Source organism: Lactuca serriola, chromosome 2 (assembly GCF_051521515.1).
Source record: "Lactuca serriola cultivar US96UC23 chromosome 2, Lser_US96UC23_V15, whole genome shotgun sequence".
NCBI lineage: Eukaryota > Viridiplantae > Streptophyta > Magnoliopsida > Asterales > Asteraceae > Lactuca > Lactuca serriola.
Genome location: NC_136409.1, coordinates 57493827 through 57521622, shown reverse-complemented (window position 1 = coordinate 57521622; position 27796 = coordinate 57493827). Strand labels below are relative to the sequence as shown.

Sequence of the window (27796 nt, the reverse complement as noted above, 5' to 3'; positions counted from 1 at the left end):
TCACAACAATTGAATATTATAAAGAAAGTAACACAACCATCATATATATAATGAAAACCTATATTGTTGCGTTATACATATTAGCAAAAGAATATTACAATATGATGATATAAATCTTTAATAATAAACATCCTTAGCGGTCCTTCTTCAAAAGCTGGTAGTTACCTATATTACTGATTCCCTGAGAAATACAAGTGGTTTCGAAAAAGTGTCAACAATTAAGTTGGTGAATTCATGAGTGTTTTATGTTGAAAAGTATATCCTTTTTGGTAGCAAATCGGTAAATGAGGTTTTCAGAAAATCCAATATTTTCTATAAATGGTTCGAAAAGTTTCCAGAGTTGGAGTGCATTAGTATTTTCGTACTTTGAATGATAAAGATAACTTGGTATGAAAAGTAATGTAGAAAACTGTATGCATATATGAATCTTGTAAATCAAACTTGTTTTTATACTTTCATGTGAGTTTTATAACCATACTATTGACATTGACTGCTTGTAACAACATTCTTCAGGTGTTGTAGTGTTATGACATTTGTCATCCCAGACCTGCCGGTCTAACTGTAGCTAACAGCTTAGGTGCGGGATTGTCAATCCCATATAGATCTATACACAAGTATCACGCTCTCCCTCCAAGAGATTATGGTATACAATACAGGACTAGAAATACATACATAAGAGTACGTTGAAGTTTGAATATCTCACATTGCTTGGTATAAACAAATTTACGATAAGAAAGACTTTACTTCATTTGAAAGTATTTCGTTTTTCAAGATGTATATGTAAAAATGTACGAGTGACTTACTAACTATACCCATTATAGTATTTCCAAAAGTATGTTCCATTTGGTGAAAATAACTTGGTGATATAATAGCCCTTTAAACATAAAGATGTTTGTATCGATACTCTATAAGATAGATATTACATTTACATTTATAAAATGATACTTTGACTTGTAATGTACTTGTATTTCCCCCCTAAAACATGAAAAGAATTGAAAGGTAGGGGTATGAACTCACTCGTTTGGTTTGAAGAGAGAGAGGCTAGAGTTGAGCAGAGTTTCGACCGCGGAAAGTTGCGCCTTCGGGCTCTTCAGGGATCTCGGTAGCGTAGATCTTTTGTCGGGGACTCGGGTATGGAAACCGAGGGCGTCGGGATGGTATCTGAAGCTTGAAAGTATGAGAGGGTGATTGGGAGTATGAGAGATTGTGCAAAAACCTGTAGCTCAAACCTTCTATTTATAGGGCTGGAGGATCGCGTACGCGGGGCGTACCACCGGAGTACGCTGGGCGTACGCGGTACACGGTGCATACTTCGGTTACGCGAGGCGTAAAAATGCGTCATGGCTTACGACTCCAGTCTAGCTAGGCGTAGAGTTGCAGCCGATGGGACTCGACTCTGCCCCTGAGTACGCGGGGTGTACCCGTATATTACGCGGGGCGTAATTCTGACTTCCTTCTTCTAAATTCCATAACTTTTGCGTACGGGCTCCGTTTTTCATGTTCTTTATATCCACGCGTAGGTGACATTATGCTCTACAAGTTTCATTTAGACTCCGTCGGCTAGTTTTGAATTTATTTTTAATGGTATATTTTTAATAGGCCGGGACTGCTAAAGTCCATTAAAAATTCGTAGTTTCTTTATTCAATGTTGGTTTTCGTTTGTCTTTTTATCATTTTATTCCTATTGTGGAGATCTTCAACTCTCGTTTAGGTTGCGTTAGCTAAATAACACTCGATCTTCAATTTGAGTTTTTAGCCCTCTACTACTGTTACGAAACTTAGAAAATTCGTAACTTCTTCATACGAGGTCCAATTTGGGCGATCTTTTTATGCACGTTTACAATTTAACAAACTCTACAACTTTTGTTTAGATCCTTAAGGCTAAATTGCATTTTATTTAAATTTCACTTTTTACATTAAATAGTGTTTTAATGGTGTGTCGTAATTATTCGCGTGGTTATAATTTCTTCAATATAACTCGGTTTCAAATGTTCTTTATGTTTTGGGAAACCTTGGCACGATATCTAATTTTTGATGCATCCCAACTTAGATATTTAAACACTTTTATTTTTGAGGTTAATTTCGTTGGCTCCAGATAGTTTTCGTTGTATTTGACTTCTGAGCGTCACACTGCTGTTGGAAAAATATAGGGTTGTCACACATGTGTTATCGCTAAATCATCGAGGGGCCCACAAATGTCGCTTTTATCCAGAAGGTAAAAGGAATGGATAAACTTCGAATCATATGGCTTGTTCTACTACTTGTTGAATCATACACAAAAGCACGTTTTATAACATCGAGTTACCGAATGCGTTTTTGTGCAACCAATGTACAACCAACTCATAGTAACATCTCATATCTCTAGGTTTGAAGAATATAAGATATTATCGTCTCATGACTACTCGTGATAGAATCCATGAAGTGATTCAAATGAGCACGGGTTGAATACAATACTCAGAACTTATGAGCACTCATGAGTGTTGTAGCACAACTTTGTCCACCAACTTGGACCTCTACAAGCCAACCCATGATAGTCTTGATTTATATCTACTTCAAACATATAACCGACTATGGATGGTTTGAATAACTTAGTCATTATGGAAGAATAACCTACTTATTATGGAAGTCAAAACACGCAAAGTGAAACACCAGAATAAATGAATCTAATATGGTATCAAAACCTATGAATATAAATAAAACACTTTCTATTTATCACCATACTAATTACTCATTATTCGTTGTTTTGGTTTTATCAACTTTATACTTGAATTAAAACACTAGGTGTCCCATGCTCCAAGCATGTACACTATGTTTTCTAAACATCAGCTTTGCCATACACCAAGTATGAACTCTATGTTTGTCTATGGTCCTTTTCTTTGTGAACTTAGATCAATTGAACATAATTTCAATGATTCTCTTTTCACACTCCCATATCCTTTTCTTAAATGTATGAATTCCAAATTCCTATCATTTATCAAAATCTGATTATATTTTAAACTTATATGCACTGTTCCTCTTGTAATGATTATGGACAAAGCCATAAAGACTTGGAAACAATCATTACAAAGTATCCTAATGGAAAGCAATTCCATGGAAACGATATCTCAAATTCAAAGCGCATTGCTTTGAAAATGCTTCTTGCATCAAGTTTCTTTAACCTCACACGGATTGTTTCCACCTATGAAGAAAACTCGATATTCCCATTTTGAATATCACTTCTGAACAAGAGTTGCCTCTTTTCAGACTATGTAGATATGTTCCTTCCAATATTAACAGTATACTTGCAACTGTCCTTGAGCAACCAATCTTTGGTAAACCTTAGATTGTCCTCGACAATTACTTAATCACTTTAGTCATATCCAGTTATAGACATTGTTCCCCTTAATGCCCCAAGGCATTTGGAAAATTCAAAAAGGATAAATATTATAGCACATGTAATCGATCTTGTACCAAAAGTAAATGGGACACGATTCATGATGTTTCACATAAATACATGGTTCTAGACCAGTCTTTTGCCATAATAATTTTTTTTGTTTTCCATATTCTCAAATTTTGACTATGAAAAGGGATGCTGTAATCATAATCGAATTTGGAGAACGCAATATATAGAATTTTCTTAAGTTGAACCAATCCAACATGAAATTCGTATACATATTCTTGACTAAAGGTGATTAAAACCTCAATATAAGCTCTTATAAACTCAATCTAAGCTTTTAGAATTGAAATGAAGTATAATTTCCTCTCAGTTAATAATAGCAAAACAACTTTTCCAACCCCTGCAGCCTCACGAATTGAACTTTTATTTTCTATAATTAACATTGCTGACTTGCAATACTTATCATAATTATCATGCTCCCACTAACATGATGATTATTAGCATAACACTTATGCTCCGACTAGCTTTGACATGTATCCAGAAAACAGTTAGACCTCTAGAAGTCAATACTTTATTGACATTCTTACCAAAGTTTAGATTTCTGATACTAGATTGCTTTGATAAGACTTTATCAAAATCATACACCTTATCTTAGATAGCTCACAGGTGTGTCTAAATAATTTCAGAACTATGAAAAGGGATGCCATCATCATAGTCTCAATTGTTTAGACTTTTTGCCATTTGTAATAAGTTAATGTTAGTGTGCCGGTTAACCACGCACGCTCCACTAACGACTTTGAAAACTTCAAATATCACAATTGATATCTACTTAAAATTTAATTAGTGAAAGAATTTCCTCACCATCATTTTCATGAATCAGAGAGAAACCTTATGACACTTAGACTATATGGTGTATGTGTTCTAATACGTGTTAATTTGTCAAACCATAATCACAAGACTGGGTTAGTGAAAAATCATAACTCATATGGATTGAACTTGTGCAATATTAACTTCTTGCCACCTGGCAGCTCAAGGGACTACCATTGCTTCCAAATAGCTATGCAAACAATTGAGAACTTGTAGAACTCAAATGTATAGCCAACTTAACTGGAATGGGCACAGAAATGTCAACACGATAGGTTATAAACCTCTAGTTGTGTGCTAGTGATGAAATACAAGTTTTTATTCTTGATTAGTTCTTGAAACTATATCAGGATCTTTTAGACTTCCACTGTCTTCTCGACCTATAAGACTTTATTTCCAAATATTCAAGAAGTAGTGTGGATTCTTAATCAAGACAAACACTTCACACAATTGGCCTTAGTTGGTCTTTGTTTCATCCAAAACATCAGAACTTACCAATTTCAAATGTAAGAGTATTACATTTGACAAGTGTTTTTAAACCTTTTTTAGACATCTCACTCAAGTTACAATCTTTAAGTATAACTCTAAGAATTGTTTTTGGAACGAAGTATGAATCATCTTCCTGATTTATCCACCTCAACAATTCATAACTCCTCTTCTTAACTATCATAATGCACTTAGAGGATGAATTGTGATAAGGTTTCAAAATCATTAAGATCATCTTAAAACATGATACTAAATTACTCTCCCATCTTTTCAGATTTGAGAAACTTTTATCCTTCTGCCTAATTTGATTCTTCTTATTCGTTCGGTCATACATTGAAACTTTTCAATGTCTCAGAAATATACTTAAGGTTGTAAGTATAATCATATTTACTAAACCTTAGTAAATCATGACGAATACTCCTATCCATCTTTTGTGGTGAACTTTGGCTTGTGCAAAGTTGAAAATTCTCATACATCACACTAATTTTCCTTCTCTTGTGTCACATATACATGTGAACCGGAATTAGTCTTAATTTTCCAAAGTTGAAAATTCTCATACATCACACTAAACACCTTGTATGATTCCAAGTTTCGGTCCAATTGAAACTTGGGTGATGAGAATCTTTCCTTATTTGGTAAATTAGACACTACCACAAATGAAAGAATCAAATTCGTATTTCCAATATTGCTATAAACATACAAACATCAAGTTTTCATGAATGCTATTGTAAGGAGATAAAATAAAGTAAAACAAACTTTTTATTTATTTTAAAATGCGGAAAAAAAATTTCCTTACAATGTAACTTGAAATGAAAACTATGCTATTACATGTTTCCTAGCAATCTATCATAACTCTTAAGAAGTAGCTCAGGAATTCAATCTTCAACCAAGCGAAAGAAATCCATCTTCACGATCAAATTCAGCATACTCTTTCTTTAAGTTTCCTTCCCTTTGCTTGATCCTGCTAAATATCAAAATGCAAGCGAGTCACATTTTGTTATTAAGAATCATCAACTGCTAACTTAACAGAGTTAGATAGTGGACTTATCTGAAGCATAGTCAAACTTTTGATTCTTCTTTCTTTCAGGTAGCTTGGGCAGCTTCTCTTCCACTGCCCGTTTTCTTCACATTGAGAACATATAGACTCTTTGGGAATAGTACACAGGCTATTCCAGACTTAGGCTTTCTCTTTACCTTCCGGTCAACCGAGTTGACCAAGGCCGATCCCTTTCCATTGGAAAGAGAAAGTTTTTCTTAACTTCCAATGTCACCATTGTCCATGTCCATGGAAGGTTTGAGAAATAGAACTTCCATCAATATTTTCTTGACTATTGTACCAAATCATTTCTGATTCAGTAGCAATACGCAAATAAGAAAGATCCATTAGGGTCATGTCGTGATCTGTCACATAGTAGTCTTTCTATATGACTCAGGAAGTGATTGAAAGACCCAGTCAGTAGCTAACTTCATTGGGACAACGACACCCAACATTCTCAACCTGTCACTTTTTCACTTCAGTCCTAATACATGAGTGCACACAGAACTTCCAATTTTATCTTTTATTGTGAGTAGGGATTGAGTGATCTTGATCTTTTCAAGTCCTTAAACTTGTGGGTCAGGGGTAATAATTGGAGGAGGTGGAGGAAGAGAAGTATGACTTCCATGAGCCAAACTCGGGAAGTCATATTCATTAGGAAAGCTTGATTTGGGAAGATCATTGTTGTCTAAACCAGACATCAACAATGGGAGAATTTCAAGTAAAGTTGATTTAAGTCCTTAATATGACACCCAATATGAAATATTAACGCTAGGACCCAACAAACTATTGTATAACTTGGAAGAGGGGTGCCGTAATCCAAGCTATAAAATATTTGAAGGTAGGTGAATGACGATTCACCAATTTCCATCAAGATAAACGAAATGTATTATTAGGTTTTAATTGGTTTTGAAACTCCTAGATTCTTTTGAGATTCATTGAACTTTTCAATGGCATGTTTCAATCTCGGGTGTGCCCTTCAGGTTTTGTGACAGGGATGTCGAGGATCACAAAACAATGTGTGAAGTAACCGTACAAATATACTTGGTACCTTTAATATTTACCCCTCAATCGTTGTGCCGGTTAACCACACACCCTCCACCGATACTATGATAAATATTAAGTTACCCTTTGCCTACCTTGTTAAATCCAGGTTAGTGTGCCGGTTAACCACACACGCTCCACTAACAGCTTAAACAATGTGCAAAGTGTAATTTCATGGATTAGCACCTTATTCACATTTTCCTAAGTAACTAAGATTGGGAATTTATAAATGTTTAGTTACTTAGTATTTATCATTAATACTTTTAATGAAGGGAGAATTATAGTGCTTGTCCTACCCGTTCGGCTAACGACCCTCCACCGGTCAAGGAAGCGGTTGGTGAGAGTGGACACCCATTAAACTGCCATTTTATAGGTAGTAAACTTATACCCCCCCCCCCTTATAGACCGGCTTCGTGAATGAGGCCTACTAATTGTAAGACGACTTTTTAAAATTCTAGGGATTGGAACTAAAGTTTTAATTATGACTTTACGTGTTCCAAAACTTGAGGGAAAGTTTTGTAAACTTCCAAAACTTTTCATTTCTCATAAATTATGAGTTAAGGGCTTATTAAAACGAGTGACTTTTCATCTTATGTAACCATTGGGTTCTTTTAATGGATTTAATGACTTGTGACTTTTGGTTATCCATAACTTGAGGACAAGTTATGGACTCCATTAAAAAACATAATGATCAAGAATTAAACTACCAAGAAGGTTACAAATAATTCATATGATCATCTAAGCTCATAAGTTCAAGAACATGCATGTCAACAATTTCAAGAATCCTAAAATTAACCATATAAAACTTAAAAGTTTGATAACAACTCTGAAATTGGTTTACCATAATCATTACCATATCAAAAAATAGTTTTTATAAGTCCAAAACAGTTTAAGATAATGATTCTAGCCCAATTCCCGCACCAAAACTCAAAGATATGCTGCCAGGGGGTCCAACTCGCCGAGTGCATGAACCAACTCGACGAGTTGGTTGCATTTTGCCTTGGACTCTTCGAGTCCATTAGTGAACTCGACGAGTCCAATGTATAGACAACAATATAACTTTGATTTTTCATCAAATGCATCAAGTATATAAGAAAACAAGCCTAGGCTCAAATACCACTGATGTGTTTTGAGCATTCTAAAAATTTGATGGTGTACATGCAACCGTATACAGCTTGGATCTATGTTTTCTTTATTATACATGCAAACATTAAATATTCCAAGGTTCATCCTAACTAGCATATTATGAAGCACCTATACTACAAAGTTCTATTTAGATGACATACCTTTTGATGTAGCTTGATGTCTTCAAGCATTAAGAGCTTAGCCCCAATAGTATGGAAGCCTCAAGTGGAATCACAAATCAACAAAACACCTTGGAAGAACTTGAGAGAATATGTATGCACAATAAAATCGGCCCTCTCTTATGTACTCACACACAAGTGCCATTTCTTGTCCCAAAGGCCTCTTTATACAGTATGGAGGATTAGGTTTACATTCATGTAAACCCTAATACCCATGACCTTTCATTTAATAGGATCCATGGGTTAAAACTCCACGGACTATCCATGATAGTATATATGAGTCCATATTTAATTAGTTCCTATTGATCACTTAATTAATTCTAATTAAATAATATGATTCCATATTAATATATTAGAACTTATAATATATTAATATAAATCATAAATATACTATTCTCAAAAAGACTATGCATATAAATTTTGTCGGTGAAGTGCAACACAAATGGACCATGTCGGGTTGGGTCAAGTACATACCAAATATAGTTATGGACTTAGACATTAATCCAACACTATTGCCAGAGAAGCGCCACTGGAAACATAGTTGCCCTAAATATCTGCAGGACATTAAGGATGGGAAGATAAATCCCACCTTCGCATGTATATATTTTATTAAATCTAACAACTCATCACTTGCAACTTCATGGGTTCTTGATGCAGGATGTGGTTTTCATTTTTCTGATTTGCAGGGCCTATGAAAAGTAGGGAGGTGGTGTTGGATTAGTGTCTAAGTCCATAACTATTTTGGTATGTACTTGACCCGATGGTGCATGGTCCTTTTGGGTTGCCTTCTCCAAAGCAACTTGATAGGATGAATTATGGAGAGAAAGGATTAAATATGATTTATTAATATATTATGAGAATAATATATTAAAGGAGAAATCATATTGTTTAATTAATATTAGTCAAGAATTAATTAGTAATTAGTTTTGTGACTAAAAGAGATTAATTGAACTTAAGGGACTGGAATTGTAATTATAAGATAATTGCAATTTGGGCCATGGATTGTCTTAAATCAAGAGGTGGACGAATTCTTATGGGAAGCCCATAAGGAAATCGTCCAAGGGCTTGATTAAAGGAGTCTATGGGTTGCTTAGGGCTTAAGCAACCAAATTAGGGTTTCCTTGTTAGATAACCCTAATAGCCTCACTATATAAAGAACCCTTAAGGCTCAAAAACGTGGGGGAACTTCTTTTCTAGGATTAGTACACGTTTTGGGTAGCCAACATCCTCTCTCCTCTTCATCCTTTTGCTTATGGTGTTTGTAAGCCATTAGAGGAGTGACACTTGTGACTCTAGGCCTTCCAAAGTCAATTCAAGGAGGAATTGGGATTGTGGTTGCTACATAACAATTAAGGTAATATCATCAACCTAATTATATGTTAATATTGATTTCCATATGATAGAATTAGGGTTTATAGTCTTGGATTCAAAGCATGTACAATAGAGAAACCTAGATCCAAGCATTAGGGTTTGTATGAGCACATAGGATGTCTTATGACCAAAACCCATCAGTGGTATCAGAGCCTAGCTTGGTTTCAATTGTATTGATGCATTGTATAATTGGAAAATTCGTTTTTTGGGTTTCTGGAGGCTGGACTCGCCGAGTCCATGGCTGAACTCGCCGAGTCCATGCAGACTCGCCGAGTCAACTCGTCAGATGGAGGGTATTTCGGGATTTCTTGCTGTTTTTGCTTATGGATAGTTACCTTATCATGTTAGATCAATATTAATCCGATTATATGATATATTTGACTATATTTTTGATCTAATTGAAGATATTTATCAATTAATAAGATAATTGTTTCCTTATAAGATAATTGATTAATTATTTTGAGTAAATTGATAAATTGTTTTGCAAGAAATCATTAAATAAATCAAATATGGATAATTATGTGATCAATTGTTAATTTAGATTATTTGTTATTTGATCCTTGTTGTTATGAAATGTTTCATATTTTGCCCTTTAGGTTTTATAGTTTAAATTTGAACCCAAAAGTTTTGTTGTTTTTAAATTTAAATAGTTAAAACCCTAATGTTTTTGAAAAAGGTTTCAAAACTTGCCCTCAAGTTTTGGAATTTAAATTTTGATTAAATAGTTTAATTTTAATGTATATTTAAATTCTAAATCCTAGTGTGTTGAAATGTTTCAAAACTTGCCCTCAAGTTTTGGAATTTAAAAGTTGATTAAAAGTTTAATTAGGAATGTTAAATTCTAAAACTCTAGTATAGTTTTGAAAAAGTTCAAATCACACCCTTATGGTTTTATTAACTAATTAAGGTGTATAATTAAAGAGGTTTAATAAATCCATAAAAGTTTAGGTTTACAATTTAAGTGAATTAAAAGTATAATTGTTAAATTGAACCACCTAATATTTTAAATGTGTAAAATACACCCTATACTATATATAACATTAAAAGTCTAACATTATATATATGTATGAGTAAAAGTCAGTCTTACCGTTAGTAGGCCTCATTCACGAAGCTGGTCTATAAGGGGTGTTTAAGGAAATTGCCTATAAAATGGCGATTGAATGGGTATCCACTCTTACCCACCGCACTCTTGACTAGTGGAGGGTCGTTAGCCGAACGGGTAGGATAGGACGAAGCCTTCCATTATAAGTATAATGAATTATTAAAGTAACTAAATGTTTTCATAAAATTCCCAATCTTAGTTAATTAGGCAAAAGTGAATTGATGCAATTCCATGAAATTACACATTGTGCCCTTGCGAAGACGTTAGTGGAGCGTGTGTGGTTTACCGGCACACTAAATGGTTCTAAGCAAAGGTAGCAAAGGGTGACTCAATGTTTGTCATAGTTTGGTGGAGCGTGTGTGGTTTACCGGCACATCGAATAGGTGACTGTAACATGTGAGGGCACCATGTAAGTTTGCATGGTTATTCACACCCGCTTTGTGATCCTCGGCATCCCAGTCACAAACAAGAGGGGCATATCGAGATATAAACATGCCATTGAAAGTTCAATGTATCTCAAAGGATCTAGGAGTTTTCATAGATTTAAAACTTAAATTTCTTTTTCGTTTTTCATGGTGGAAATTAGTGAATCGTCATTCACTTACCTTCAAATGTTCTGCAATTTGGGTTACGGCATCCCTCTCCCGAGTTGTAGAATATTGTGTTGGGTCCTAGCCTTAGTATTTCATTTGGGTGATTTACTAAGGACTATATCAATCAACTAACTTGAATTTGTTTTCTCCCGTTTTGTAGATGTCAAAGTTCAACAAATATGGTCTTCCCAAATCCCGTGGAACAAGCATTCCACATGAAGATGATATTCCATGATTCGATCGAGGAACAAGAAATCATGCTTCACTTCCTCCTCCTCCTCCAATTATTCTCCCTAACCCACAAGATTGTAAAATTGAAAGGTTCAATATCACTCAAACCCTTTTGGCAAGTAAACATAAAGAAGGAAAGTCGGTGTGTGCACACGTCCTAGGGATGAAGTCGCACATTGATAGACTAAGAATGTTGGGATCCGTTGTCTGTGAGGAAATAGCTGTTGATTGGGTTCTTCAGTCACTTCCCAACTCGTATAGTGAGTTCGTAATAGAGTACTATATGATGAATCACGACGTGACCCATATAGATCTCACCTACATGCTTATTGTTGTTGAATCAGTAATGGTTTGGCACAATAGAAAAGCAAAGTTGATTGGTGAATCTGCCTTCAAGACCTCTATGGATATAGACAATGGCAATGAAAGACATGCAATGATAGAAAAGTTTGATCATAAGAGAAAGGTGATGTCTAAAGTAGTTCCATGTGTTGTTCCAAAAGAGTCAATTTGCTTTTATTGCCAAGAGAAGGGGCATTGGAGACGAAGTTGCCCTATTTACCTAAGAGATCTAAGAGATGGGAGAGTCGAAACGTATGGCTCTAATTTAGGTAAAATCCATTGACTAACTCTTGTAAGCTTCATTCTAGATTCTGATTACATAATGTGATAAGATTACAATTGATGTTTTGTAGGATCGAAGAAAAGAAAGGAAGCTTAAGGGAAGAAGCGAGCAGAATCTAACCGTGAAGGAATGGATTTCGATCGCGTTTCTCGAAGATTAGATTCTTGAGCTACTACTTAGAGTTAGAATTAGATTGCTAAGAAAGATGTATTAGCATAAGTTTTTCAATGAGTTGCATTGTAAGGACAAATTTTTCCGCAATAAAATAAATTTTGATTTTAAATTTTATTTATTTATCCTTACAATGGCGTGTATGAAAAAAATTGATGTTAAAATGTTTCTATTATTAGAAATAATGGATTTGGTTCTTATTATGTTATGGAAAGTCGAGAATTTACCAAATAGGGAGAGTTTCTCATCGCCCAAGTTTCAATTGGACAGAAACTTGGAATCATGCAACTTGGTTGCACGATGAATGAGAAATTTCGTATTTGGAAATTAGACTAATCGAGTGAAGTACTAGGAGATCGAGTACACAAAGTTGTGTGATGATCAAGTTCACCATAAGAGTAACAAAGATATTCGTCATGATTTACTAAAGGTTTAGTAAATATGATTAAGTGTAATTCTGAATTGATTGAAAAAGTTTAAATCAATAGCAGAACGAATAAGAAGAATCAAGTAGGCAGAAAGATAAAAGTTTCTCCATTCTAAGAAGAAGGGAGAGTATATATTATGCTTTATGATAGGTCTTAATGATTAAGAACCATATATCAATTGATCCTCTAAGTGATTCTTAGTACAATTGTATGTTTAAGAAGAGGAATCAAGGATTAAAGAAATGGTTAAATCAAGAAGTCTATCATACTTCGTTCCAATAACAAGTCTTAAAGTTAAGATTGTGACATTGAGCGACAAGTATTAAGAAGGTTTATAACATTCATCAATTGTGGAAATTTGTGATGTCTTGGATAAGACAAAGACCAACTAGGACCAAAGTTATGAAGTGTTTTGTCTTGATAAAAACTACACTAACTCTTGAATATTTGTTTGTCAAGAAATGTTTATTGACAAGAGAATCTTATATGTCAAGGAGTCAGTGGGAGTCTTAATTGTCTTGAAAGGTTTCAAGAACAAATCAAATAAACCTTAACGATCATCACTAGCACACGAGTTGAGGTTTACAACCTATCGTGATGACATTATTTTGTTTTTGTGCCAATCCAATCGAGTTAATTATGCATGAGAGTTCTATGAGTTCTCATTTTGAACGCATAAAAGGCAAAGAACCTTAATCAATGAAAGGTACATTGATAGGAAAGGGTGGGCTGCGTAACTACTTGGAAGACATGGTGGGCAGCTGTGCTACCATAAGGCAAGAAATCAAGATTAAGAAAGTTCGATCCATATGAGTTTGAATTTGCCGTAAATTTTGTTTTTAACAAATTCACATGGATAGGAACACATACACCGCTCAAATCTAAGTGTCATAAGATTTCCTCCTTCATGAAAATGATTGTGAGGAAATGCTTTCACTAAGAAAGATTTTAAGAAGATAGTGATTGTAAAATTGCATTCTCAAATTCGATTATGGTTACGGTATCCCTTTCCATAATTGAATTGTGAGGTTTGGCAATTAGTCTTAATTGTTTAGACACACATATGAACTATCTAAGGCAAAGGTGTATAAGTTCAAGAAGCCTTGATAAAAGATTATCAAAGCACTAAGTATTAGAAACATGAACCTAAGAAATTCAATTAGCATTGTTTTTCTGAAAGTTAAGATGTTTATGAATACATGTCGAAGCTAGTGGGAGCATAAGTGTTATGTTTTATAATAATCATCATGATAGTGGGAGCATAAAAGTTATGATTGTATGATTATTAAGGAAAGTATTGCAAGGTTAGCAATATTAATTATAAAAAACAAGAGTCATACTTTGCAAAGTTGTAAGAGTTGAAAGGTTGTTTTGCTATAATTAAGGGAGAGAATATTATGCTTCATTTCAAATCTAAAGGATTAGGTTGAGAATGTTAATAAACTTAGTCAATGGTACATAGTGTGTTCTTAAAATTTCGATTATGATTACGACATTCCTCTTCACAATTCGAATTTTGAGAACATAGCAAATAAAACATTATGCGTCGTGTCCCATACGCTTCGGGTATAGGATCGATTGCAAATGTTTTAATGTGTGACCATTCTAAAATTTTCCAAATGTCTAGCGCATTTAGAGGGAAAAGGACTAGAATCGGTTTTGACTAAAATAATTAAACAACTATCAAAGGACAATCCAAAGTTCGACGAGGATTGGTCGCTTGTGAGTAGTTGGAAGCATAGGATTGGATGGACCATATCGACATTATTATGAATAGAAAAGATTCTATTAAGAATGAGTTGTCATATGGAAAATATGGATGTGTGTCCATATTGGGAATTGAATATTGAAAATCTATGTCTAGATTAGAAACTTTTATGCAAAAGGATGTTCAAAGGAATGTACTTTGAGTGAGAGACATCATATCTAAGGAATTGTCTTATAACAATATCCGATAGAGGACTTTATAATATCATTGGCAATAGTCTTTGTGACTTTGGTGCAGTGATATTATGAAAGGATAGTTGCATAGAATGTTAGAATCTAGCATATTCTATAAGTAACAAGAATTTGATATTCTTTAACTTATGAAAAACGGATTTGGAGTTGTGAAATTAGAAGGATTGGAAATGTGTTCAATGTGATCTATTTCACAAAGTAAGAACCATAGGTAAACATTGTGTGCATGCTAGGAGCATGGGACAAGTGTTGGAATTCAAGTAAGAAGTTGATTACCCAAAACGACAAATAATGAGTAATCAATATGGTGATAAATAAAAGGCGTTTTATTTATACTCAAAGGTTTGAGGCCATATGGGATTAGTATTATTCTTATGTTTCACATTTGCATGTTTTGACTTCCAGAATAATTGAGTTTATTAAGAATAATCGAATTATTCGAACGAGCCACAGTTGTTCATATGTTGGAAGTAGATATGAATGAAGACTGTCGTGAATTGGTGGGTGGATTGTCTAAAGAGCATTAGACATAAGCAAATGTTTGCTGCAACGTTCATGAGTGCTTATGAATATGATTTGAGCATTGGATTAAACCCACACTCACTTGGATCACACCATGAATTGTATCACGAGTGATTGGTGAGACGATGACATCTTATATTCTTGAAACCGAGATGTATGAGTTGTTTCTTGTGAATCGGTTGCACATTGATAATATGTAAACGCACTAGTAACTTGGTGTTATAAAACATATTATTGTGTGTGATTCGGTGAGTGAGTGCAAGCAAGCATTGTATCGAAGTTTATCCATTCCTTTTATCCATAGTAGGATAAAAGCGATATCTTTTGGGCCCCTTTATGGTTTAGTGATGACAAACGTAAATGCTCGGCCGGGCTAGGGCTAATTTGATTTGTTCAATTAGTCAGTCGTCATAAATCAGAAATCGAGAAGTAGTACAAAGAGAATGATTTGAAATAATATCTCATATGTTATCTAGAATGGAGGAATATATGATCCCTTATCTAAGGACACGCGTATCTGATATGATCAGAGTTGACAGCGGCTTTGGAAAGCTACGATTGCAGATCAGGATCCGAAGTCATACGTAGAATAGTTCTTCGACTTATCCAAGTGGGAGACTGTTGGATTAGTGTCTAAGTCCATAACTATTTCGGTATGTACTTGACCCGATGGTGCATGGTCCTTTTGGGTTGCCTTCACCAAAGCAACTTGATAGGATGAATTATGCAGAGAAAGGATTAAATATGATTTATTAATATATTATGAGAATAATATATTAAAGGAGAAATCATATTGTTTAATTAATATTAGTCAAGAATTAATTAGTAATTAGTTTTGTAACTAAAAGAGATTAACTGAACTTAAGGGACTGGAATTGTAATTATAAGATAATTGCAATTTGGGCCATGGATTGTCTTAAATCAAGAGGTGGAAGAATTCTTATGGGAAGCCCATAAGGGAATCGTCCAAGGGCTTGATTAAAGGAGTCTATGGGTTGCTTAGGGCTTAAGCAACCAAATTAGGGTTTCCTTGTTAGATAACCCTAATAGCCTTACTATATAAAGAACCCTTAAGGCTCAAAAACGTGGGGGAACTTCTTTTCTAGGGTTAGTACACATTTTGGGCAGCATCCATCCTCTTTCCTCTTCATCCTCTTGCTTATGGTGTTTGTAAGCCATTAGAGGAGTGACACTTGTGACTCTAAGCCTTCCAAAGTCAATTCAAGGAGGAATTGGGATTGTTATTGCTACATAACAATCAAGGTAATATCATAAACCTAATTATATGTTAATATTGATTTCCATATGCTAGAATTAGGGTTTATAGTGTTGGATTCAAAGCATGTACAATAGAGAAACCTAGATCCAAGCATTAGGGTTTGTATGAGCACATAGGATGTCTTATGACCAAAACCCATCAGGTGGAGCATGGGAAAATAAACTTGATTATGGGAAACAGAAGATCGTCGCCTGTGACCAAAGTCAGAGTTTATTCTTTAGTGTTGAGTAATGGGTGAGGGTTAGAATTAAACAATTGTTGCTATTCTCCAGATATGGCAAAGAACATCATTTCTTTTCATGGAGTATATAGACAGGGTTCCAGATTTTCATTTGATAATAATAATTGTTCTATTAATGTTTATTTGAATGGTGTTTTTGATTTCAATGCATTTCTGTGACAACCCAAATTTTCCATTTGTACGAACAATATCTATTGAATAGAAGCCAAACCAATTTCAGTAATTTTCGGACTTTTCTGAACAAGTTTGTGTACATTAGGGCTTACACTTTAGGAGATATCAGGAGAGTGGATGCTCCTGAGTTTGTGAAATTTGGACATTTCAAGTTTCATAATGTTACAGTCCAAGTTCGAGAATAAAAATATTTTCTGTCAAAATATTTCAGGACTATAAATAGTTTTCTGAATTAAATTAATTCATTATTCACAATCCCAGCTAGAGAAAAGCCATTTTCTCTCTGACAGATCTTCGGGTTTTTATCCCAGATTGTGAGTAACTCTTTCTAGTAGTGTTAGAATACATATTAGATGCTCAAAACATGATTTAGATGGCTAAATCATGAGATCTAGGAGTTTACTCCCCAAGGTGTTCTTGGGCGGTAAACTCTCGAAACAAAGCCAAAACCGACATTGGTGCTAGGATAAGGCCTTAGAACATTAGGTATACATGTTAGGGACATGAAAACACACACAAAACCACCCAAGATTGGGAGTTTACGGCCCAGAACTCTCTTAGGCCGTAAACTCCATTTCCTAGCCTTAAATGGTGATTTGAGGACTTAAGGACTTTAAGACTTGTATCTAGGTTATTTCCCCAAGTAGCTTAAGGTCTTAAACACATCAAATGACACAAATGAAAGTGAGTTTACAGCCCAGAACTCTCCTAGGCCGTAAACTCCATGTAAATGGTCACAAAGGGTGTTTTCATGACACCTAAGGGCCTAGACCTTTACAAGAAAATGTACCCACTAAATGGAAGGACCAAACCACACCAAAATCACCTAACCAAGTGAGTTTATGGCCAAGACATGGTTCTTGGGCCGTAAACTCCTAAAAAGGGCACTAAGGTGTGCCTAAGGCCTTCACATGCTAGGATTAAAAGTCTAGAACACATCCCACTAGTACAAGAGGCTTGAAAGCAACAAAGGAAACACCCCAAGGGAGTTTACGGCCGTAAACTCCAAGGGGGAAATGTCCTTGAGGCCGTAAACTCCTATTTGGAGTACTTCTAGGCCTTAAACCCTTCCAAGAACATAGCCCCTAGGTTAGAATAATTCTAGAAAGCATATGGGACTTCAAAACACACCAAGCACACATGTTTGGGAGTTTACGGCTGTAAACTCAAGAGTTTACAACCGTAAACTCCATGTGTGATGGTTTAAGGAGAGTAAACTCTCATATAGGGTCCTTTGGAAACCCTAAACACAGGTACCCTGTCCCACAATTGCTTAAAACACTTATATAAAGTGTTATCTATGTCTAGGATGTCTTAAACATTATCAACTAGTCTTTTAAATCTAACTGAGTGTATATATGTGTGATTATATGTTTATTAGGATCGTAGTGTGTGCACAAGTCCTCGCTTGACACCTAGCAATCGGATACCGTTCAGTTCATTCCAATCACCAACTGCAGGTGAGTTCATACCCCTAATCAATGTTTTAAATGATTTTAAATGCTTTAATGGGGGGGAATCCAAGTACAAACAAACATATTATTAAATCATTGATATGTATTTATAACTGTGTTTGTCATTTAACAGATTTCACATGCTACAAAATGTGATGCATGAAATGGTTTTACATCCTACAAGCACATTGTTACCAAATGTTTTACTTTTGAAATGGGCATTCAAATGACATCAAGTCATTGTTATTTATTGTTCAAAACCCATGAGATGTCTTACAAAACCATTTTTCATTCTTGAAATAAACTATGCATATACACGTATATTCTTATATATGTATTGATGTCATAGTTTGCATCTTTCATTTAGTTTCCCATACCCTTGAGTAGCTAGAGTGGGTAAACTTACATGGTCAACTAGTTATATTACAGTAAATTATCATAGGGATAATTTGAAGATATCAAACATTACGTCTATTACAAGGAGTCACACAAGAGTCAGTTCATTCATGAGTCTATACTAGTACATTACCTGATACATGAGTACTTACAGATGTTTACCTGATACATGAGTACCTTTACATATACTTACATGATACATGAACACGTTTACATGAACGCATTACATGAGTACCTTTACGTAGATACACTTATCTGTGTACATTAACAGGATTACTTGTATCTTGAATTGCGAGGATGATTTATTAGTACCTTCTGTGTAAATCTTCCTGCCTATTCCACAGTACCTCGGAATATCTAAGACAGGACCCTATCCCATAGTACCTCGGGATACCTAGATGGGCCTCTATCCCACAGTACCTCAGGATATATGTACGGGACTAACCATTCCGGAACCCATCTGTTAGCAACAGTGGGTAATGAACATCTACGGATGCCTACAGTTATTACTTATACTAGGAGTACCTTTACAGGGACTAACCCTTCCTTCCACCTGCTGCTGCTACAGAGGAGAATTGGACAATCTTCGGATGTCCATTAGGTTATATGAAATATGCTAGCCCTAGTACCTCGGGTCAACATTTACATTCGTCTTGTTAGCACCAGTACCTCCGGCTAACACTTACATGATTATATTTTTCCTGTTTACTTTATTTTGTGATATCTTTCACATAAACGAGGAGTTAGACCAAGTACTTTGGTACTAGTCAATAGAAAGGAAAAACTATCATTTTACATAGTCATAGCAAAACATTCGGGTCTTGGTAGAAGACTACACTTCATACGTACAGAACATTCGGGTCTTGATAGAAGACTACATTTCATACTTATAGAAAATAAGGGTTTTTCTAGGGATTTCATACTTAACACAACATTTTTATTTAAAGGTTTACATGGCTTTCATAACAGATTTTCCACAAACAAGGCAATGACACTTATATACTTATGAATTCACCGGCTTTAAAGCTGATACTCGCTTTCAAAATAACTTGTATTCTCAGGTCACCAGTAGACAGGTACGGAGGCCAGGTTTTGAGAAGACGGAGCAGTCAAGTCTCGTCTTTTATTTTGATTGTATATTTTTGGTGTCTTATTACAAATGAAAGAACACACATGTATAAAACTTTACTTATAATGCAATGGATGATGTTGTTGCTTGTTTATTATATTACACTGTTGTGATACTGTACATGACGTCCTCCACCCCTGAACGTTTCCGCCGTTCGTGGTTTTGGGGTGTGACAGATTGGTATCAAAGCATTGTTTATAGTGAATATAGTATATCAACCCATAAAAGATATACTAACTATAAATACATGGGATTAAAACACTCTGTCTCAGAGTTATACTTGTAAATAATAAAATATTTAAGTAAGTATACGTGCATGCATTCATACTAAAATCAGTGTCACAACGACAAGAACAAAAGTATTACGATTGTTGAATATCACAAGTAAGCCTGGGGATACATAGTCAGTCTTGGGAATGGCATAGCCTGATCAATTATGCTGGTCCGAAGAGTGATTAGAATATGCCAAAGAATGGTTCTGATGTGGCAACAAGTCTAAAAAGTTACCAACACAACCATAAAGAAATACCATATGGGTATTTGATCCTACTGTAATTATCTTAGTTAGTTCGTCTATGTTAGCTATTTCTTATATCCCTTTTCTCGCGTAGATTAAGATGGCTGGATTTCACCATGGCGATCCGTACTTTCCGAACCAAGGCAATGCTGGTTGGCTAGAGGCAGAGCCAGAAGATGATCACCCAATCCCTTTGGATGATCACCATGCTGAGGGCTTTTCCAATAGTTCTGACTCGGAGCCAGAAGTCAACAACCTACCCCCGGCTGCTCAAAACCCAAACCTGAACCCTCGCCCTGTGTTTCAAGGACCCACACCCTTGTGGGCCATTAACTTGACTGAATGGAGTCAGGAACAAGGTCATCCCGTTCCTTACAATGGCGACCGAAGTTTCTACAACCTCACTGAAGGAGGTTCTGCTGATAGAGTCCTACCAATCATGGTGCGTAGGATTTCTCGGAACACAATAATGGCTCAAGCGACTATCAATCAAGTTTTCGAAGTTGACGCCAACACTGGTGTTAACACTGTCCACATTCGCCGACTAGAGTCTGCTCATGAAAGGACTCTGGTCCGCAATGCAAATCTGCAAAGGGAACTTGCTGAAGCCCGAGCTGAAGTTAGAGAACTTCGAGCTCAACAAGCAAGGTCGGACAGGCGTATAAGGGACATCGAACGCCTACTGACGGGATCGAGGACTCATGCTAGTAGTTCTCGTCGCCGATAGAATATCGTCATCTCATCTTTTGGATATAACCTAGTTTATGTAAAACTTTGGTCTATTTTCTTGTCTGTATAAATCTTAGACCTATTAGGACTTTGTCTAATCTTAAGTCTGTCAAAATTTTCCATCTTGGTTGATGTAAGGCCTACTTCTAGGCCATTTTTCCCGAACTTGTTACATCTGTAATTCCAGTTTTATTGACAGATATCTAATCTTATGGAAATTATTATCCAAATGCTATCTTCTTCATTTAGTCATGCTATTCTTTTTGTTGTTGGACTATGGCGATTTAGTCCATGAGACACATTCATTTATCATTTATTCTTATCCATGTCGTCATCTTTTAAAGGTATAATTAAAGATGCCGCCACGCAGGAATCCTAGGAGGAACCCAAACAACGAAGCACCAATACCACCACCACCTGTACCTCTTCAAACACCAAATCCTTTTGATGCCACTATGTTCCAGGCAGCTTTCACAGCAGCAGTTGCAGCTGCTGTGTCAGCAATCAACGCTCCTACCCCTAGTGGGTCAGGAACAGGTGCACCACCCTCAAACCACGGCGAAAGCCATGGACATCCTCGAGAATGCACCTACAAGGACTTTACTAACGCCAAACCCCGCAGCTTCAATGGGACTGGGGGTGTTATGGTGTTGAGACAATGGATTGAAAAGATGGAATCCGTCTTTGAAATCTGTGCTTGTCAAGAAGGCAGCAAGGTCAAGTTCGCAGCTTGTACCTTCTCTGACCGAGCACTAACATGGTGGAACAGCCATGTTAACTATCTAACTCTGGTGGTGGCGTATTCCATTGGCTGGCACTACTAGAAAAAAGGCCTTTTACGACGCTCATTGCGCGTCGTAAAACGTTCAGACGACGCGCAAATGCGCGTCAAGGAAGGCCCTGTTATAAAGAGAGATGACGCGCTTTTGCGCGTCGTCTATAGACGACGCGCATTTACGACGCGCATTTATGACACGCATTTATGACGTGCGGTTATGACACGCAATGCGTATCAAGAAAAGCCCTGTCATAAAGGAAGACGACACGCATTTGCGTGTCGTAACCTTACGACACGCGTGTTTATGACACGCAATGCGTATCAAGGAAGTACCAGTCAAGAAAGGCCATGTCATAAACGAAGACGACACACATTTTTGCGTATCGTAATTTTAATTTTTTTTTTTTTAAAATATATTTATATATTTATTAATTTATAAATTAAATTTGCATTTAATCGTTCATAATAGAAATAAAATACCATATACAAAAAATACAATCCATTGCATAATATAAAATAAAATAACATATACAAAAAATACAATCCATTGCATTTAATTTGTATGTATAACAAAGACACATGTGTTAAACTTGTTACCATTAACATCTAATCGTATGGATTCAAGTGTTAAACTTGGTACCATTAATATCTGATTCATAAGTCCTTTCAACAAGATTGTTACCTGCATAAATGAAAACAAATAGGAACATTAACAGCCCAGCATGCTCAAGCCTCATCAATACAACAAAGGAGACAAAAGTAATGTAATAAGCCAAACATTAAAACCAAACATTAATATAAGAGATGGGAAATCTTTTACCTGAATATAACTAGCACCAAACAAACCACCATTTCCAAGCTGGAATTGAGTCCGATGCAATGTGACTAAAAAAACACAAATCACTCTCAAATTTCACTTACCCCTTATACTTTCACATAACACCAACCAACCTACTTATAAGTTGCTAATTATCTAGGCTATTTTTCTTTTTCTCTTGATCAAAATAACATGTTTATGCCCAAGTCAATTACAGAATTGTATTCCTTAGTATCATGTGGACACAACAGATGCTGAAAAAATTGAATAATTTATCTTTTGCTGCAACTGGATCATACAAAGCTAGACACACTTTTATATGTTTCAAACATAAACTTATTGTGTAATGAGGATCCAAATGGAATAATTCAGCCACCCCATACTCCTTTGTTCTATCTCGCCTCTATAATTTATTTCACCGTTCAAGAGAAGGGTATAAGGGGTTTCATAGACATTATGAATTAATTTATCCTTTATTCTACTTCCCTTATTTGAATTAAACAATCTCATCATAAAACGTTCAACATTTCAACATATTATACGACCTAATGCACTAAAATTCAAGTGATGTAAAAAAATAAAAGTTGCTTTGAAAGTTCATAAATAAAAAAAATTACCTTTTCAAATTCTGCATAAACTTGTGCAGGAGCTATGGTCATCAAAGTTGACAAAGCAAGTACTGCAGCTTCTTGTTCCAAATGACTAGTACTCATCAACCCCATTGGTCCAGGCAAACCCTACATATTATACCACAACCAAGGGTTAATAATAATTAATAATATATAAAAGATAAGATAAAAAGTAATCAATAAAAAAATATCAACACTCGGAATCAATGATTTCAACACTAGTACTTCTATGTAAGTAACAAACACATATAGAATAGTGAATATTCCATCAGGGCATTCTAGTCTTTTCAATTCATTGGGGACCCACAGTGGTGCCTTGAATTTGTATGAAGCAAGACCAAATGCTGGTAATGAGACCACACCCGTCCCACTGAAATGCCTTACAACAGGTGGATGCTCACATTCATTGCCTGAAACAAAAATAAAAAACAATAATAATAAATTAGTAATGCAACTCGTAAATTTTATAACTATAAAAAAAGGTTGTTTCTCAGCCTGAAAAATCCAGGGAGATTTATATGATATATATGAATGACCTGTAGTAGGAGTGTGAAGGGAATGAAAAGTTAGAAAACAAGCATCAAGATCTTTCAAGGTGGGCCCCATGGGAATTCTGTATATTGGGTACCTAATAAAAAGCATCAAAAAGGGGCCATTTAGTAGTAGCATATTATGTGAGAAAGAGCAAGTAGCAAAGACCATATTAAGAATCTGTTTGATTGGATGGAATGGAATGGAATCACAAAGGAATGGAATGAGTTGTGATCATATTTGGTTGGTCTGTAGCAATGGAATGAATCATTCCATTCCTTCCCAAACTCTAGTACTTATTAGCAATCATACCAAGCGACAGAAAGCCAACAAGATGGCAGCAAGTCACAACTTCTTAGACTTTTCAATTCAGGGAAGCGTTGTGCAAGATCAAGTATCTGTTGCAACAAGAAAACAAAACTAAACTAATCATCCAAAGATTTATAAATAAAGAATAAAACCCACTTTCTTTGTTTTTTTTTAAAGCTAACCTTATCACACAAAGGTTCTCTGCCCAAAGGCTGACTATGTTCCATGTACTCAAATATCAAGCAACTTTGAGTGGTGGCAGAATCACTATCATCACTAGAAAAGTCTTCTTGAACTACATTGTTCTCATCATTCATTGAAAAATGATCCATTCGGTGAAGAATGTCATTCTTTGGGTCATGATTATTACTCTTCTCCCTTAGATAATGTAAAGAACCCTTTTCCTGTTCATAATCACTGCTCCCATCACTACTTGAATCCGTAAATGAGTTATCATCAATATCCTCAGTTAGTTGCCTGTAAAGCAACAGAATAACTAGATTATTTAAATTTCATAAAGAAGCATAATAGATGCTACTAGTTGAAAAGGAGCCTGACATAACCCTAAACAAGAAAGAGGAAGAAAGGAAGATATTTACTGTTCCAGTACCTAGAATTTATTGAAGACTTCAAATGGTCTACATATATTTGAATTCTAGATAAATAAGGCACATAATATTGGATCACACAATTAGCTTCATTCAATATTAAAGGAACTCCAACACCATAAGCACTCCACTCCTTGAAAGATTCCCACAAATCACCAAGAACAAAGTATGGTTGATATTCCACATCACTTGTCCTCCATCCTCTCATAGTTCTCTGCTGCCATAAAGTTCAAGTAAAATCATTATTTGGATCAAATACACAACTACAATACCCCTGTTTATACATTATTACTGAACATTAACCATTTTATTGTATTCTAATTCTTTTTGGAAGATGGTGTGCTTTAGCAGAAACACATATATTTTGATTGTCAAAATATGGAATCCTTGATTAAACAATAGAAATATAACATCAAAGGCAAACTCTGTTCACTCATAAAAACTGAAAGGCCACCCTCAGGGCTCACTGAATAATAATTCAAGCTGACTTCATTTGCTTTCAAACATGAATTTCGGAGTAGTGCCAATGGAGAAAGAGAAAACCACAGCTAAAATGTAAAGTAAATTGTACTACTAAATTATAAATCAAAAATCTGATTAATTGACTATCGCATACTCAAATTGAATAAACCAAATGTTCCTATAAGTTACTTTACTCCATGATATAACGAATTAGCAATACAAGTATAAACTGAGACGACTAATTTGAATTAATTCAACTCATTTCAATATAAAAGATTAATATCGGTACAGACCTTGGAGAGATGTTGAACAGGAATAGAAGGCGTAACAGTTTCCAAAAACCGTTCAAGATTACACAATGATGATGTTGTCGGCACCGCCACCACTGAGGATTCCAACGGCTCCGGATTTGATGGCTGCATGAGTTGATTCTCCGACTCCTCCCTGACAGAAGATGTCGTAGATTGGGGCGGAGTAACGTTACTTTGAGCTCTACGGAGGTTCTCTTGATGCTGACGAATCCTTCTCGCTTTCACCGGCATGTAAAACCTATCCTCTCCACCACTACTACGTCCATGCTGCAATCCAGCGCCCAACATCTTCACTAAAACCCTAAGTTACAAATCCTTCGATCTCACCAATAAAACCGGTCACAAAAGCTACGATTTGTAGACAAATTTAAAAGTCCATGAGTTTGATTTTGATTCATTTTTCTGTTAAAGATAAATTAACAAAAAAAAGAACAAAACTTTTTGTAAACGAATCGTTAAAACAAGATGAAAATCAGCCGATTAAAGAAGGAGTTGACGGATTCAGAAAAACCCTGTAATTTGACAAAATCAAATGAAATCAAACAAAAGCAACGATTGTGTGAGAAATTCAACAAGAGCTGACGAAGAATTAGTCAAATGGGAAGGAGGAAGAGCGGATATCCTTAGACGACGGCTTAGGGTTTGCAGATGGTGGTGTGGGGGTTGTCGGTTGCTTTACAGAGAGATATGAAGTCGAGACGAAAAGACGAGATTGACCCATCTGGTAATAAACGGACTCGGGAAGCTGAACAAAATGACCCGAGATTGACCCATCTAGTAACAACGATATTGATGCCATTCCTTCCATTTTCGACTGTTCATCCTCCACTTCCTCTACTGCTACTTCTTCACCATCTTCTATTTTTTCTGTATTTAGACTTGAGAGTATAATTAGGGCTTTTTCTAACAATTTCAGCATCGAGTGGGAGATATGATGGTTCCAGTAGGTAGAAGTGAGGGAAGAAGTAGGCAGCAGTCAATGTCGGGAGGGGGAAGGAAGGAGCGTCCATAATTTGGGCAAGAGGGAAAGGAGAAAAAAAAAGGAAGGCGGGATTTTTAATTTTTTCAGAATTTCATTTCCCCCTACTGTTAAAGGATGGAACGCGCGTTCCATTAAAAATTATAAAGCGACATCCTTAGACGACGCGCATTTTATTATAGGTGCCCTCCGTGTTTTTTTTAGACACTAATTTAAGGGCGCGCAATAATGCGTGTCTTCTATCCTTAAATTTTTTGAAGATATGACATTTTTCTAATGTCACTCTCCTTTGCGTACCATAGATCAATGAGCGTCGTATTTTGCGCGTCGTAAAAGGCCTTTTTTCTAGTAGTGTGGGAAAAGTTGAAAGAAATGCTGATGAAGGAATACTGTCCTCGAGGTGAAATACAAAAGCTCGAGCAAGAATTCTGGGGTCTACAAATGGTTGGATCCGACATCACTACCTACAGAAATAGGTTTTGTGATTTGGCAAACTTATGCCCCGACATGGTTGCTCTCCAGAGCAAAAAGATCGAGAGGTATATCTGGGGACTGTCGCCCCAGATCCAGTCAAGTGTGATCGCTTCCAGGCCTATTACCTTCGATAGCGCCAAGGAACTAGCACAATCCCTCATCGATCACAGGAAACCCCAGATCACGTCAATCCCTACACCTGTACCACAGAAGACCAACCCCGACTACCACAAGAAGGGTGGAATAAAAGGAAAAGTGGGGCTCCGCAAGGATCCTCCAATAAGCAACAACTGGTGGCGATCAATGCTGCCACAGTGGCTCCTGTAGTCCCTGTGAACCCCTTGCCAGCAAAAACTTATGCTGGAACTCTTCCAAAGTGCACCAAGTGCAACTACCACCACCACGGACCTTGCAAGGAGATGCAGTGCTCTAACTGCAATAGGAAGGGGCATACCGCCCGTTACTGCAAGGCTCCAAAAACTCAAGCCGCCCAGGTCCAAAACACCGGGATGGGCCAAACTTGCTACGGATGTGGCGAGCTGGGCCATTACAAGAGGAACTGCCCTAAAGCGGGGATGGCTGGTGGAGTGGGAAGAGTTATGGCTCTAGGCCACGAGGAAGCAGTAGCTGATCCAACGATAGTTACTGGTACGTTCCTCCTCGATAACTCTTATGCTTGCATACTTTTCGATAGTGGAGCCGAGAAAAGTTTTGTAAGTCACAAATTTGCACTCTTGCTTAAACAAAAACCATGTGCATTAGATAGTTCATTCACAGTAGAAATGGCTAACGGGAAAACAGAGATTACAAACTGCATATACATAGGTTGTACCTTAACTTTAGATAGCCATACTTTCAAGATAGATC

The 27796-nt window shown here is 36.0% G+C and overlaps 1 protein-coding gene across 1 annotated transcript; it reads right to left on the bottom strand.

Annotated features, from left to right (window-relative positions):
• Nucleotides 1–22429: 22429 nt before the first annotated feature.
• LOC145089253 (uncharacterized) lies at nucleotides 22430–25764 on the bottom strand. Its single transcript, XM_079027714.1, has 9 exons — nucleotides 25459–25764; nucleotides 24706–24917; nucleotides 24278–24572; nucleotides 24099–24184; nucleotides 23792–23883; nucleotides 23481–23665; nucleotides 23244–23363; nucleotides 22596–22668; nucleotides 22430–22491 (listed from the first exon to the last, which is right to left on the bottom strand). The coding sequence occupies exons 1-9, from the start codon at nucleotides 25762–25764 to the stop codon at nucleotides 22430–22432; spliced, it is 1431 nt and encodes a 476-aa protein (XP_078883840.1).
• Nucleotides 25765–27796: the final 2032 nt, after the last annotated feature.

What these genes read in the sequence shown, in the direction of transcription:
- LOC145089253 (XM_079027714.1), bottom strand. Translation starts at nt 25,764, where the DNA reads ATGTTGGGCGCTGGATTGCAGCATGGACGTAGTAGTGGTGGAGAGGAT. An exon ending in CTGTTCAACATCTCTCCAAG is followed by an intron (nt 24,918 to 25,458) that starts GTCTGTACCGAT and finishes TTATGGCAGCAG; the next exon opens with AGAACTATGAGAGGATGGAG. An exon ending in CCTTCACACTCCTACTACAG is followed by an intron (nt 23,666 to 23,791) that starts GTCATTCATATA and finishes TTTTTGTTTCAG; the next exon opens with GCAATGAATGTGAGCATCCA.